Source organism: Astatotilapia calliptera, chromosome 12, assembly GCF_900246225.1.
Source record: "Astatotilapia calliptera chromosome 12, fAstCal1.2, whole genome shotgun sequence".
Taxonomy (NCBI): Eukaryota; Metazoa; Chordata; class Actinopteri; order Cichliformes; family Cichlidae; genus Astatotilapia; species Astatotilapia calliptera.
The window spans coordinates 10,420,191-10,436,615 of record NC_039313.1 but is presented as its reverse complement, the minus strand read 5'-3'; the positions used below and the strand labels follow the sequence as shown (position 1 = coordinate 10,436,615).

The window sequence follows — 16,425 nt, the reverse complement described above, 5'->3', positions numbered from 1 at the left end:
TAGAATTAAAATGCATGAGTGGAAATGTGTTTACTTCTCATCAACACAGCACGCTCGCAGAGGCACTGGTGCGCGTGCTTGTTCACTGTAAATACCTTCAAAGTGTTTATTCTGAACTGCTTAAGTCACATCCAAAAAGGAGAAACTAACACAAAACATAAGCTTTAAAAAATACAAAAATGGACGAACCTACTCTGAAAGGTAACTTACACTAAACCGATTTAAAAATGGAGGAAAACAGGAAAACCTAACTGCTCTGGAGGGCTCTTCCCCTCCCTGTTTTGTTGTTTTGCAAAAGAGGGTATGGAGTTTCACCTTTAAACATGGTTTACATCCATTTTTTGCTACACTGTAATTTCCATCCTCCGCTGGACTCTGACATTTTGGTAACCGAGCTGTCATTTGTCTGACTGATGGTTTCTGTCTGTGCCTCCGAGCCTCTTTGTTTGGAGAGGGTGTGGTTGGACTATCTGGACCTGTAACTAGCCGGCGAAGTCAAAAATGCTCACCATTTTCACAGCAGACAATAACAAAGGACTCATTTAGCCTATTTCTGTTTTCCTCGCTCAGCTGTAATCATCTGTTTGGAGGAAAACAGTGAGGCGAGGCTGTGCCCCGCCCTTTTTCGCTGTTGTGTGTGGGGGAAAAGTGGCCGGTCTCTCACTTTGCGCTCTTACAGCTACAGCTACACACCCGGTGTAACGTTCACTGACCGCTCGGCGGATGTTGAAGTTCATTCGCTTTAATTGGACATTATAAAGTTCAGCAGGATACACGGACACAAGTCTTTATCCGCCCCTTTCTGTGCTTCCGGCTTGCTTTGCTCTCTTACGTACTATCGTCGTGACACGGGGTTTCCATGGTTACAGATAACATTTATTGGATATAGAAGATCCCAACTTCCTTGACAGTTCCAGTATCCGCCCACTGTCAACACAGAGATCCGCCGGAGTCTCCACCTGAATCCAGGAAAGCTCTTCAGACTGAAGGCGACCAGGTGTTGCGCTACTATACTCTATTTGGAAAAGAGAAAAAAAAAAAAACTAAAAGAAAAAACTGCGAGCCACACTAGACTGGAAGCTTTGTTTTTAGAATTTTACTGCGTTTAATCCGGTAACTATGCAGGGTAAAGGCACTTTTATCAGCCCCTTTCACAGACCGCGGTGTCTGGCGGCAGCGGCACCGGCTGGGAAAGCGAAATTAACTCATCCGGGAAAAGCGATTCTGGCAGGTAAGCGCATCACAATCCACACGGAAAAGTCTCACATGGACACAATGCCACTCTAGTGTTAGTCACAGTTCAAGAAAGCATCCACGCCTCTTTCTTTCTACTTGGCTGTGCTATGAAGCAAAACTTTGTCGAGTCAGAAGCCAGGGAGGTTTAAAAAAGTCAGCGAGCAAAGACGCGCTACAGTTTGCAGAAATGTCACTATGTTGGGATTAGAAGAAGTTATTATGAGCCAAAGGAGTACCACACTGGTTTGTATTTCCGATAAAAGCTTTCCTTTTAAATGACACGTCACACGTTTTCTTGCATGGACGTGAGTAAGTGGAGTTGCACTAATGTGTCCCAGCTTCAGTTTAGGCAGTAGAGCGTAAGATTGAAGGAAACGATCTTTAAACAAAGTTATAGCCTGTATGTCTTAAGCCACTCTAATCTGGTGCTGCTTGAATCTTCTACAAAAGGAGGATTTTATTCTTCGGTGTTTCTGTGCTATCAAATCCATCTGTGCTGTCATGGTTAGGTCAGTTTGACCCACTGCACTGACTTGATTTTTATCCTATTTATCTAAAGATCACCTTCACTGCACTTAACATAATGCGCAGTGGGCAGTCGTCCACGCACACTTGAGCCATTTAGAGTCTCGGGTTTGTGCAGTGGGCCATCAGAGCACAAGAGATGGCTTCAGGCTGTATGTTCTTCATTAAAGTACACCACTAGTCTTCTTGAAACTGTACATATTTACATTTTGCTCTTTTTGGGGGGCGTTTTAAGCAGATCTCATCACCTGAGGTTTTGCACTCAGAAATTTACACATATTTTTTACTTTTGTATGTATTCTGTCATTTTTTTTTTTAACTCAATACTTGCAACTGACAATTATTTGAATGGTTTATCAATCAATGTTGAGTTTTTTTGGGAGTTATGGTTTAACATCTAATTTAAAAAAGGCCATTAATGGTTGATTATCTCCAAACAACTGATATCTAGATCAACTGGTGAACTTACTATTCAACAAGACTTGAGTTGTACCGAGTTGTCTCCTTTTGCCCCCTCCCCTCCAAAACCCCTCGACCTCCCTGTGTGATGATGATCAGGCTGCAGCAGCTCCGGCTGATGAAAAGCCTCTCTGAGGTGCTCCTGTATTAAGGCTACATGCTGATATTTGGCAGCACTCACACTGATTTTTCAACCCTGAGCTGCTGCAGTTGTCGCATACTGAATGTTTTATAGTTCTGAAGGAATTCTTTTTGATTGTAGATTTAAAAACACCAGCTGCTGTTTTTTTTTTCTTCTCAAAGATATTTTTATTGAGTTGAAGCAACAAAGAAAAGCAAATACACGCAGAATTGACAAACACCAAACAAGCAAGTTTCACAGCGACTGTTAAAACTGAAATATCAGAATACAGATTAATGACACACTCACATGTCTTATAATTGCTTCCAGCAGTTTATCCCCTACCCACAACACTTAGAACCCCTATCCCTCAGACCAGGAAGGAAAAAACCAAACAAACAAAGCAAGAAAAAAGAAGCAAACAAATAAAAACAACATCACAGATAAATCAAAAACAAAATAAGAAAAACACACAAACGACTAACAATAAATAAATAAATAAATAAATAAGTAAATAAATAAAAAGAAGAAGAAGGGGGGAGGATTTACTGAGCAATGCTGGAAGTCGGGTTTGTAGCCTGGAGGCTGGAAAAGTATTTCAGGAATTGCCCCCACACCTTGTAAAACTTACCGCTGTTGTTGCTAATCGCATACCGGATCTTTTCAAGGCTCAGATAGTACATAAGGTCCCTCAGCCACTGAGCCTGGGTGGGCAAAGGGGCACCCCTCCATCTTAGGAGGATTGTGCGTCTAGCTACAAGGGAGGCGAAGGAGAGCATGCAACGCTGTGACGAGGTCAACCGTGCATCAGCCTCTCCAGTGGTGCCAAAAAGCGCAACTAAAGGGTCAGGATCCATATGGTGTCCAACAAGTAGGGATAAGGTCTGAAATATATCTCTCCAGAATCCTTCGAGGCTAGGGCACTTCCAGAACATATGAATAAGGGAAGCCTCCGCACTCCCACACTTATCACAGGTAGGGTCAACGTTCGGATACATACGGGATAGTTTGACTTTGGAGAGATGGAACCTATGCACAACCTTAAATTGTAAAAGACAGTGGCGGGCACATAGGGACGTGGAATTAACTAATTTGAGTATTAAGTCCCATGTATCCATAGACAGGGACTGATTTAAATCTTGTTCCCAGGCCGTTTTAATCCGATCTATCGAAGAACCGTTCATGCTCACCAGCCTGTCATAAATAAGAGAGATAAACCCTTTACGTGTTGGGATTAGGGTGAGGAGCATATCCCCTGGGCTTGCAGCTGGTGCTACCGGAAAGTTTGGAATCTGAGATTGGAGGAAATGTCTGGTCTGCAAATATCTGAAAAAATGTGTACGTGGGAGATTAAATTTTTCAGAAAGCTGGGCAAAAGATGCAAAAGTATTGTCAAAAAATAGATCATTGAAACATGTAATGCCCTTATCATGCCAATCTCGAAATATAGGATCAGATAGTGATGGCTGAAAAAGGGGGTTAGAAAGAATTGGACTTAGAAGGGAGAAACCTGTTAATCCAAAATGCTTCCTCATCTGAGCCCACACCCTCACCGTGTGCCAGACAACTGGGTTATCGATTGTCTTGTTTGGGGGAAGGGGGAGTGAAGATCCAATCAGGGCCAGGACAGAAGAGCCTGTGGGCGAGTTCAACTCCATGAGCACCCAGGATGGGCAATTACCCTTGTTGTGGAAGTAAAGCCAAGATATAATGTAGCGCATGTTTGCTGACCAATAGTAATATCGAAGGTTAGGCAGTGCCAGGCCTCCACGACTCTTGGGTTTTTGGAGTTGAGCCTTGTTCAATCGAGGGCGTTTACCCCTCCATATATAAGATGAGATAATTGAGTCCAAGGAATCAAAGAAGGATTTGGGGATAAATACTGGTAACAATTGGAAGAGATACAAAAATTTAGGAAGTATATTCATTTTGATTGAGTTGATTCTTCCCACCAAAGAGGTGGAGAGAGGGGACCACTGTGCCAGATGTTTTTTTGCATTATTTAACAGAGGAAGGAAGTTCGCTTTGAAGAGACATTTATGTGTCCTTGTAATAATTACACCTAGATATGTAAATTGATTCCCTGCTATTCTAAAGGGGAGGGTAGTATAGTCAAACACTGGTGCCCCTCCATCCACAGGAAACAACTCACTTTTACATAGGTTGAGCTTGTATCCTGAAAACTGGCCAAATTGGCGAAGTATGGATAACATTGCAGGTACAGATATTTTGGGGTTTGAAATAAAAATTAAAAGATCATCGGCATACAAGAATACTTTATGTTCAGCACCTTTCCTCCGGATCCCATTGATCTCCCCACAGCTGCGGAGTGCAATGGCGAGTGGTTCTATAGCCAGATTGAAAAGAAGAGGACTTAAGGGGCATCCCTGACGGGTTCCTCGTTGGAGGTTGAAAGGCCGCGACTGTATGGAATTAGTAAAAACTGAAGCGTTAGGGCACATATATAATAACCTTATCCATGAAATAAATTTCGATCCAAAATTGAATTTATCTAGGATCGTGAATAAATATTTCCACTCTACCCGATCAAATGCCTTCTCCGCATCTAGGGAGAGAATGCACTCAGGACCCTGATTGGAAGGGGTGTATAATACATCCAATAGTCGGCGGATATTGGAATAAGAGTAACGATTCTTAATGAAGCATGTTTGAGCTTCGGATATAACTGAGGGCAAGATATTTTCCAGCCTACGCGCCAAAACCTTCTGTTTTTTTTTTTTTTAAATACTTTAAATAAATATAAATGTGATAAGTTACAACCTCAGTTCCAAAAATGTTGGGATATTGTGTAAATTGTAAATAAGAACAGAATGCAATGTTAATGTAGAACATAGAAAACACGTTAAAGCTTTAATATGAGATATCTTAGAATGTTGTGAAAAATATTAGCTCGTTTTGAACTTTATGTAAGCAACACACCTCCAAAAAGTTGTGACTGGCTACACAAAAGGCTGGTAAATTAAGTGACAATACAAAGAAATAGCTGGAGAAACATTTTGCAGTAATTAACAACAGGCCAGTAAAAGACTGGATTAAAAAAAAGAGTATCTTAGAAATTGTGTAACAATTTCAGAGTAATATAAAACTGTGAAGAATTTGATTATCTCGTCATCTACAGTGCTTTTTAGAAGATCCTGGGAATCTGGGGAAATCTGTGTGAAAGGGACGAGGCCGAAAATCTGAGGGTGCCTGTGATCTTCATGAGCTCAGGAACACTTCCAGAAATCATTATCTGTGAACACAAATGGCGCCTAAAGGTCTTTCGTGCAGAAGAAGAAGCTATATGTGATCATGGTCCACAAACGCTATGTCTTCTCTGGGGACAAGTGGAAAACTGTTCTCTGATTAGAGGAATCAATACCATTGAGAGGTATTAGCAATGGTATTGACACATCCACATACCCTTTCGTGGGGTCATACATACAAATTTCATCAAGACGATGCTAAATCTTGTACTGGATCTATTACAGTAGCATGGCTTCATATTAGAAGAGCCTGGGTGCTGAACTGCGGGCAGTCCTGCAGTCCAGACCTTTTATCAGTTTAGAACTTTTGGAGCATTTGGCACTGTCTCAACTTTTTTGGGGATGTGTTGCTGCCATCAAATTCAAAATGACCTTAGTTTCTTCTTAAAATGGTAAGTTTAAACCTTTTTTCATGTTCTACCGTGAATAAACTATGGGTTTAATATGGTAATGAGATTTGCAAACCATTGCATTTTGTGTATTTTTTGTATATCAGAATCAGAATCAGAATCAGAATACTTTATTGATCCCTGGGGGAAATTATTTTTTGTTACAGTGCTCCATTTTAAACCATCATTAAGACAAGACAGACAATACGCTAACTAAGAATAGTACAATATATACATATATATACATACATACATACATAAGTCACTTATAAATAAATAAATAGATATTACACAGCTTCCCAACTATTTTGGAACTGGGAACTGGGAACCTCTGATTCACATTTAAGGCTATTTAGGTATTTTTTTCCTGTGCACATTAAAGCTAATTTATATCAGTTTGAATCGTGTCACTAGTCTGACTAATGAAGCTGTCAATTCAAAAACAGCCAAATAGTGTAAGATTTTGTGTTAGGGTGGGAGGTGGAGTAAGAGGAGGAGGAAAAAAATCTCATGTCCTGTCAGCTGCATAGAAATGGAAAAGAGGTCGTGGTGAGATCTTTGCCTTCCCCCATCACTCCTGTGCAGCCTGATTGACTGGATATGGCCCAGTGTTGTACCCTGCTCCCTTAGCTGTTTAGCTCAAGTCAGGCCTGTCTGTCTAGTTTTGCAACAGCCGCACAGTTGCATTCTGTCTCAACTTTGTGCATCCTGTGTAGAAACCAGCGACTTATCATTCTCTGTCTACAGTTTAGAAATGAAGGTGCATCAGAGCGTCACAGGATGACTCAGCAGTAGATATAAAATGTGTGATTCTGACGTGAGATACCAAAAGGAAAGATAATAGTTTAAACAGTCCTAACTAGGTTTTCTTTTTGGTTTTCTGCCATGCTAATGCTACTTTGTATCCTTCTTGGTTAACAGTATGTCTGTGTACACAGAGAAAGTCACTCACATAAATGGCCAAAGGCTCAAAAGAAGACAAAGCAAGAAGCAGAAGGTCAAAGCTTAATGGCTTAGCGAGCCCGCATAGTCTGGTTGAGAGAAGCGGGGTATTTATTTATTTTTTTTCTTTTCTTTTCTTTGAGCTCTTTTCTGCTCCCATTGGTTTGTTCAGCTCCTCTCTCCACAGCCACTGGTGATGACTGAAGTTGAGACACGACAGGAGGGAGGATTTTATCTGTGTGAAGCCTCAGGGAGAGCGCGATCTAAATGCCTCTCTGGTCCTGGTTTACAGGCTGTTGTGATTTCATGTGCTGTTGTAGCTTTTATTAATAACCTTTTTGTACTGGCGAAGCGGACTCAGAGCCGCAGTAAGAATGAGGAAGTTTTTTTTTTTCTTGCTTTCCTAGATAGATTGGGTATTTCTCTGATAGTTTTAATATCACATTTCCTCCTTTCCCCCTTTCTTCTCCTCTCCTCCATCACTCTCGCTCCAGCCTCGGGGCAGCCAGTTAAGGTTTCTGAGTGGCTGTCTGCTCTCAGGCTCAGAGGGCTCATCAAACTGTGGCTTACTCCCCGTTTCCTCGCGTCACAGGCGACACACAGTGTCCCCTCCCATCCATTGTGGTTGCTGCTTGCAGACCCTGAGTACCAGGAGGCGAGACAATAATTCACAGTGCACTCGTCTGTTCAGCCCCCAGCCACCCCACTGTAACAGCTTGCACTCCCGCTCACGCGAATAAACATCACAGAAAAAAGATTGCAATAATTTAAAATACAGAGCGCCAGTTTAATGTCAGCTTAATATTACACGTTTTGTTTTTGCCATTGTGTTTCTGATTTTTTTTGCAGATCTGATTTAGTACCACATTGTTTAAAAAAAAAAAAAAAAAAAAAAGAGATCACTCAGCATCAACATGAAGCTGCTATAAATTTGTGTCAAAGTTAAATATGATATATTAATTATAGCAGGGTAATTAATTTACAACTAATGTGTTGGGTTCAAAAATACCCTGATGAAAAATGGCTAGCTCAAAACAATAATTTAAAGGCCTTCATATCCTATTTCCTCAGACAGGTCCTGAGGGAAATATCCGGCTCTTAGTGGCAAAATTTTCCAGTATGTGGAGATACCTATAACTTTTGTCTGCTCTTGGTCCTTTGCTGTGTACAGGGCTTTTAAAAATAGCTGCCTGCATCTGGAAGGGACACTAAAGAGAGCAATAAAATAAAACAATGAGCGTAAAGATGCCAGAACACACACGATCTAAATGTGTTGTAAACATAAGATAAGATAAGATAAGATAACCTTTATTAGTCCCACACGTGGGAAATTTGTTTTGTCACAGCAGGAAGTGGACAGTGCAAAAGTTATGATGCAAAAATTAGAATACAATAAGAATAAATACAGTACACAGCTGTACAGAATAGAATAAAATAATATACTATATACAGTAGAATAAAATAGAATAAAAATATACAATAAGATAAAAATAGAATACGAATGCTATATACAACTGAGTAAAAATACAACGATGCCAGAAAAGATTATTGCACTTAGTGTTATTGCACATGTGTGGATGTGTGTGTTTGTTCAGTTAAAGTCTTTGTTGTGGAGTCTGACAGCAGTGGGGAGGAAAGACCTGCGAAATCTCTCCGTCCCACACCGTGGGTGCCGCAGTCTCCCACTGAAGGAGCTGCTCAGTGCTGTCACAGTCTGCTGCATGGGGTGGAAGACGTTGTCCAACAGGGATGACAGCTTAGCCGCCATTCTCCTGTCACTCACCACCTCCACTGGGTCCAGAGGGCATCCTAGAACAGAGCTGGCCCTTCGGATCACCCTGTTCAGTCTCTTCCTGTCCCCAGCAGAGATGCTGCCGCCCCAGCAGACCACACCATAAAAGATAGCAGAAGCCACCACAGAGTCATAGAAGGTCTTCAGGAGTGGGCCCTCCACCCCAAACGACCTGAGTCTCCGCAGCAGGTACAACCTGCTCTGCCCTTTCCTGTAGAGGGCGTCTGAGTTATGAGTCCAGTCCAGTCTGTTGTTCAGATGAACACCAAGGTACCTGTAGCTGTCCACAGCCTCAATGTCCATACCCTGGATGTTCAGTGGTTGCAGTGGAGAATGCTTGTGCCTGCGGAAGTCTACCACCAGCTCCTTGGTTTTACTGGCATTGATCTGGAGGTAGTTCAGCTGGCACCAGTCCACAAAGTCTTGAGTCAGTCCTCTGTACTCCTTGTCGTCCCCATCAGTGATGAGGCCGACTATTGCAGAGTCATCAGAGAACTTCTGCAGGAAGCACTGGGTGGAATTGTGGGAGAAGTCTGCAGTGTAGATGGTGAAGAGGAACGGAGCCAGAACCGTTCCCTGTGGGGCCCCCGTACTGCAGACGACCCTGTCCGACACACAGCCCTGAGTCCTCACATACTGTGGTCGGTCGGTGAGGTAGTCCAAAATCCAGGTAGTGAGGTGATGGTCCACTCCAGAGTTCTCCAGCTTGTCCTTCAGAACCGAGGGAAGAATGGTGTTGAAGGCACTGGAGAAATCAAAGAACATGATTCTCACAGTGCTTCCAGCGGTCTCCAGGTGAGCGAGGGAACGATGTAGGAGGTGAATGACGGCATCATCCGCTCCAATGCCAGGCTGGTAGGCAAACTGAAGTGGGTCCAGTGATGAGCTTGTTAGGCGCCGAAGCTGAGCCAGGACCAACCGCTCCAGGGTCTTCATCAGGTGGGATGTCAGAGCCACCGGCCTGTAGCCGTTGAGGTCCTTGGGGCGTGAAGTCTTTGGCACTGGTACAACACAGGAGGTTTTCCAGAGCTGTGGGACTCTTCCCAACCTCAGGCTCAGGTTGAAGAGGTGCTCCATCACCCCACACAGTTGGTCCGCGCAGGACCTGACGACCCTCGAGCTGATGCCATCTGGACCCGCTGCCTTCTTGCCATTAATCCTCCTCAGTTCCCTCCTAACCTGGGTGGTTGAGAGAGACAGGCCGGAGCCTTGTGTTGAGTGTGTATTGGATGCTGTTGTTGGGGGTGGGGAGGAGTGAGCAGGGTGAATAGAGGAGGTGTGAAGTGTCTGAGGTGTCAGAGGTGGAACAGCAGCAGTGGGGGTGGGTGAGTCTGCAGCCGATGTTGTAGACTGTCTCATTGTCTCATGGTTGAATCAAATCTGTTGAAGAAATGATTCAGTTCATTTGCCCATCTCACATCCCTCCCAGGCAGAGAGTTCTGCTGTTTGTGGCCTGAGATGGTTCTGAGGCCTCTCCAGACTTCACCAACGTTGTTTTGCTGAAGCTGGTTCTCCATCTTCTGCCTGTAGCTGTCCTTCCCATTCCTTATCAGTCCCCTCAACTCTCTCTGCACCCTTTTCAACTCCTCTTTGTCTTTGGATTTGAAGGCCCTCCTCTTCTGCTTGAGGACAGCTTTAATTTCTGGGGTAATCCAAGGTTTGTTGTTGGAGAAACACCGTACAGTCCTGGTAGGTACGGTGTTATCCACACAGAAATTAATATAGTCAGTAATGCATGTAGTAAGGCTGTCGATGTCCTCTCCATGGTCGTCACAGATCACCTCCCACACAGTCGACTCAAAACAGTCCTTAAGAGCCTCCTCGCTCTCCTCTGACCATCTCTGCACTGTGCGGGTGGCTGGTGGCACCCTGCGCACTAAGGGCTCATACACAGGGACAAGGTGCACCAGGTTGTGGTCAGATTTGCCCAGTGGAGGGAGAGGTGATGAACTGTATGCCTCTTCAGCATTGGCATACAGTAAGTCCAGTGTTTTATTGTCTCTGGTTGAGCAGGTCACATACTGGGTGAAGGTGGGCAGTGTGGAGTCCAAAGAGGCATGATTGAAATCCCCTGATATTATGAGAAGGGCTCTCGGAGATTGTGTTTGCAGTCTGCTGACCACTGAGTGGAGAGTGTATAGACTCTGTATGAAAGAGTGACAAAGCTGTTCTGACACTGCTTTCCATTTTAAAGCCATTAGTTCAGTATCAAAGCCACATTGGGGCCAGGGATCACAGATGAAGGCTGGGAATCACTGAGAAATCAGAGAGTACAGAACATTTATACAGCAGGAAATTAGCAGTCTATGTAAAGACAGCCAAGATCGTCCCCTTCAATCCCCCTTTCTGTCTCCATTTGGGGCCATGCATTGTGTTGTATCAAACAAGTGAGAGCATAAACTCATCAGGAAGCTGTTTCCTGAGGTCAAAGATTGGTTGAGAAGTTGTTTCATCGTAGACAACCTAATGCCTTTTTGACACTGTTGCAAACGTTACTTTAACCGATGCTGAAAGTTGGTTGTCATTCAACATAAATACATAACTAATACAAATTCAGCCTTGTCTCCAGATGTACAGCTTGTCACAACAACCTGTGCGTAGTTGCTCTGCTCATGTAAAGAAGAGTACAGCCTTCATGCTGCAGGGTTCTAGGCAGTTGAATCGACTCCTATGTAAAATTAATCAACATCCCCCTCATATAATTAAGCATCAGTGGAGAATTACAGAGTGTTATCCAGGACAGAGGAAGCCTAAAAGGCCAGACGTCAGATGAATTATTCTTTTCATCTTTTGCGCAAGTCAAACAGAAATATCGCAGCACTACTAATATGACACCTCCTGTTTGAAGTGCATCAGTCCTCTGGCTACGTTCTTCATGTTGACTGGAGATTTGACCGTAAGAACATCTTTCCCTCAGACTCTTTCCCGTGTTTTCTCCCCACCAGAGAATTGGAAGTAACCGATAACCATCCTGATGAAGAACATCCGAATTAATAATACATTTTGATGCAAAACACACAGACCGACACAGATTATTTTGGGTGTGTTCTATTGTCTTTAACTTTTACTGCATCAGTGATTTAGTGCAGCAGGCTGAAGAGCTAACCCTATACTGCTAGTGAAAAAAATATAAATACCGATAGAAACGGTACTTCCCATATATGTAAAACATGCCACATTGCCAGGTCTTCCTAACTAAAAAGGAAGTTGTTTGTGTTTTTTTTTCCTTCTTCTTTTTTTTTTTTTTTTTTAGTGCACCAGATGTGCTGGGTGCTCATTAGTCACCATAGCAGACAGGACAGGATTTCAGAAGCTGCTCTTCCCTGTCAGCTGGCTGCCTGGCTGTCTTCTCACCTGGCTTCCTCTGTGTCTCTCTGTACTACAAACAATGGACGTCAATTTGTGTATGTGTGGATTTTTCATTCGTTAATCTCAGTTGGTCAATGTGTACATAAAGAATGAGTTCAAAAGTAGGTGGAGTTGAAATGGTGGGTCATTTAAGCGATAAGTCAATAAGCACCTAAAGGGTTTCTCCTGGCTTAAATGGACCTTTGGAGGTGACTGAGCACTATTGTACCACATATAATAAAGATAGCAGGCCTGTGCTACATTAATTAACAGAAATCTTATTATTTCTGCAAGTGAAATGATGTTCGCTTGTCAAAATGTCTGAAAAAATTTGTACTACAATCTTGGTGATTTCCCTCTGGGGGGAAAAAGCACAAAACCTCTTTGGGTGTGCCAACATTTCTTATATAAAAGAAACCTTCCTTAACTATTCCATCTTTTCATTTCTATGGATGCAACCCTTTTCTTTATCGTCTATAATTGTGAACAGACTGTGTTTTGGTAAGGATTTTTATACATAGTCATGTGAAAAAAGAAAACTGCCTTTCAATTCTAAGATTGTAAATATCAGGAAATAAAAAAAAAAAAATTGGTACATCTCAGGTTTTAAATTCATTTAAATGCAACCTCGGATGAGCAAAACACACAACATAACACACTGTATCCTTATTTTTTTCAACACCAGGAAAACTAAAATGCAAGAAAGCAAAAGGTAACTGTATAGCTAACAGTGTCTGGGCGGATTGCTGTAATAATTATAAATGTGCAAATGTTTCAGCACCAGGTGGCTGTCTGGTCTGGTTTGTGGTCTAGTTCTAATTTGGTGTGAATTAATTAATTTGGAATGAATTTGAAACCAGATGGCTGATTGAGCCTAGTCACAGCAGCGGTGTAGCTGAATGGAAGGAGATTCCTGCAACCAGGATCCAAAGTTTCAGGGAAATCCTGAAAGTGTTACAAAAGTGTATTCTTGCCTCATATGCATATAATTCTGAGATTTATGTCTCACACATTTTTGGCTATGCAGGCATTCAACTGTGCAGGGCCCATCTGTGAAATCGGAGAGGTGTTGATTAAGTTATAAATTTATCTTCTCTGCCCAGAGAGTGACAGTGTTACCTTGAAATGGCACATCTGTGTCTGATTTAATAAACTGCTGTTTAGTCTAAGTTTTTAACAGTCTGTAGAAGCATATTTGTATCAGGGACTCCTTTTTTTTTTTTTTTTTTTTTTTTTAACCTCTTCTGGGTTCAGCTTACTCTTTTCAATTTTCTTTCTTGTAATATTAAGTGTCAGAAATCCATATCGATGCATCGATTTTATGACACAGAGTGAAGAAGAGTAGTGGGGGGATGAGGAGAGAGGAAGGAAGGTGCTGCCGAGAGAAAAATTAAGAGCAGGAGAGGGAGAGCGAGCCCGGGAAGATAAAGATTAATGGCCATTTTTCTCATGTAACCCAGTTTTGGCAGCTCACAGGAGTCATTTAGGGTGTCATCTGTAAATGTGTGTAGAGGCACGTGTGTGCCTCAGTACTGGGTATATGCTGCAAAATGGACTAGGAGACAAACGGGCAGCTTCTCCTCCGCAGGCGCTGTGTCTGATGAGGATTGATCTTGTGTTTGTCTCTGCTGCTGAGTCGCTGTGTTCTGAGTGAGTGCTGGTTGGTTTTACATGCAGAGACGTCTTGGCACAAAGCAGAAGAATAATGTTGATTGTTTAGTCTTCTATCCAAGACACACTGGGCCACTGATCCTGGATCAGGATGGATGTCGCTGAATGGAGTATTGTAAAGCTCATGTGATTTCTGTTACACCTCAGCTGGCGTACGATTACTTACTACTCCAGCAGGATTAGCAGCATTACAGCTCACGAGCCTCCTGATTAAAATGTATGTCTGTCTGTGTGTGGTGATCTTGTGTTTGGCTTTCAGATCTGAGGACAGTTTGTCATGCTTGATTTTAGAGATGAGGTTAGAATTTGGTTTAGCATGGGCAGCTACATTGGCATTCGGCTTAGCAGACTCCTGAGAATCAAGGGCAGCTAAATGGAAAATTGCTAATAATGAAATATGTTGCTGAAAAGTTAATTAACAATCACCTGTTTCCGGGTCATTGTTTATAAAAGCACATAAAATATTAAAGCTAATAAAAAGTTTAACTCATAGTTGGTGGATTAAACATTCAAGGACCAAACGTGCCTTTATCTACCTTAATGGGCAATTTGTTGTACAGTCAGAAGAAGTCGCACAGAGGGTTTCAAGTACGCAGTCTTAAATAAACAACAAGTGAAACATGAAAACTTACTAAAAATGTAGAAGTCCAGAATAAAGTAGGATTATTATAAAGTTAGTGTGTCATTTAAAAGGCCAGTGGCAGCCGAGGCAGATAAGGTTTAGTCTTTGCCATTTGTGTTGGTATACTGTGTCTGAAGTCAAACAGAAGCAACGTGAGCTCCTCAGAAAAAGGGCCAAGATCAGCCACGACTGACTGGGCTTCTTGGAAGTCCTAGGCTCATGTGCAATGTTGCTGCACACGTTGATGATACCTTGCAGTCTACTTTTATTTTTTTTAAGGTTCAGTGACATGTACCAGGCAAATGTGGATGTAAGAGTAGATTCAATGAAACATAAACACCACAAAGTTTGTGAAAAAAGTACATGTGCTGCTAAGTTTTTCTTTAAGAGGCACCTACTTGAAGCTCAAAGGTCAACAGCATGCACATAAATGGTGAATAGTACTTGAACTAAAGGCTAGAAACTAGACTGGAAACCAGGAAGGTTTCCCCACTAAATATTTCTCCCATATTTACAGAATCTGATTACGGGGACCCTCATGTTACTCATTGTTATGGTCAACATATCAACGTGAAAACGTCATGATTTTGCATTCTTAAAATGTATTTTGTTGTCAAAAATAGTGGTGAAAATACATGCTTTCTTTTGTTCACATTTTCCTGGTGTCCCAGCACGAGTGAGTCAACTAATGCTAAAAGTTGATGCTGTTTTAAAGGCAAATGGTCGTCACACCCAATATTGATTTTAAAATGTCCATTTCCTGCACTTTGTATGACGTCAGTACTTCACTTTGAGTGAGATGATTTGATTTTCACTGTGTTGGATTCCTGTGGTCTTTGGGGAAATTGTTTTGGTCTTTGCTCAAATTTAGATGTGTTACTGTAAGAGGTTTCTCATTTCTGATTAGATTTTTTTTTCAAGCACTAATTTCTGTAAGTGTCTGTGTAAACCCGTGACTTGCTTGTGCCTCTCGTGCACGCTGTTCATGTGTGTTCATCTGTGTCATTGAGTTAATGGAGGGTCTTGGCCTCGGTAATGGAACCCCTCCCTGTAGGCCGTGGATAATTTAATTAATGTCAACCGTCTCTCCATCCCTCCTCCTTTCCTTGTGACTCATCTGTGTTATTCTTTGGCTTTGAACACTTGTCCTCATCTACTTGCAGTAACTCACTGTCTTTGGCTGGTTTCAGGCCAAACCCTGCAAGAATCACTTAAGAATCACCCTTTTCTTGCTTTCTTTCTGCCTATTTTTCTTTCTCCAAACACTCATTTAATGCTTTAGGTAAAGAAAATAGTCAAACGTGTAAGTGGCAGCTGAATTTTCTTGCACAACCTCCTTCTAGTTTATTCATTCTTCATTGAGACAGGAACAGTTGATTCATTTTTGCCCAGCTCGTTACTCTTCCTCCCTCTACAGCAGCGCTTTTAATGTTTATGGAGGGAGAGCCATTTGTGGAGTCACTATAATGATCCATGATGTAATGGCGTACCTTGTAATTCTTAAGGGGAGCAGCAGTCTAAGTAAGGCTGCACCCAAACAGACACAGCAGCTGGTTTTCTTTCTTCAGTGTTCACTTTTAAATTGGTGCCACTTTTGTCTGTGGCAGTTCTTGTATGTTCTCTGAATGAATGATGATTGGGTCTGATTTCTTTTGTGTTTCCAGGTGGAATCGCAGGTGGCATAGAGATCTGCATCACCTTTCCCACAGAGTATGTCAAGACCCAGTTACAGCTGGATGAGAAGGCCAATCCACCAAAATATAGAGGAATAGGTTTGTATGCAGTGAGTGGAATAGTGTAAAATGAGTGGAATTCATTCACCAGCCACTTCATTGGATATGCTTGTTCAGTCACACATTAATGTGAACATCTAATTAGCTAATCACATAGCAGCAGCTCAGTGCATTTGAGCATGTAAATATGGCCAACCTCCTGAAGTTCAAACCAAGAGTCACATGAATTATGAGAGAAGAGGACAGACTCATCAGCAGGCAGATGTAAACAGAAGGCAAACGTTTATTTAGGCTGATTAGAGGAACTCAAAACTCATAGCA

General features: G+C 42.2%; 1 protein-coding gene across 2 annotated transcripts in view; it reads left to right on the top strand.

Annotated features, from left to right (window-relative positions):
* The first annotated feature begins 442 nt into the window (after window positions 1-442).
* The window catches only part of si:dkey-178e17.1 (tricarboxylate transport protein, mitochondrial), a 29,054-nt gene continuing 13,071 nt past the window's right edge, over window positions 443-16,425 (top strand). For both annotated transcript variants that reach the window (XR_003274094.1, XM_026188079.1), the window contains exons 1-2: window positions 443-1,231; window positions 16,036-16,143. Coding sequence is in view for 1 of the 2 variants with exons in the window: in XM_026188079.1 (XP_026043864.1) it covers window positions 1,120-1,231; window positions 16,036-16,143 (220 nt within the window). In the remaining variant the exon portion in view is untranslated. The remainder of the gene's footprint in view (window positions 1,232-16,035; window positions 16,144-16,425) is intronic.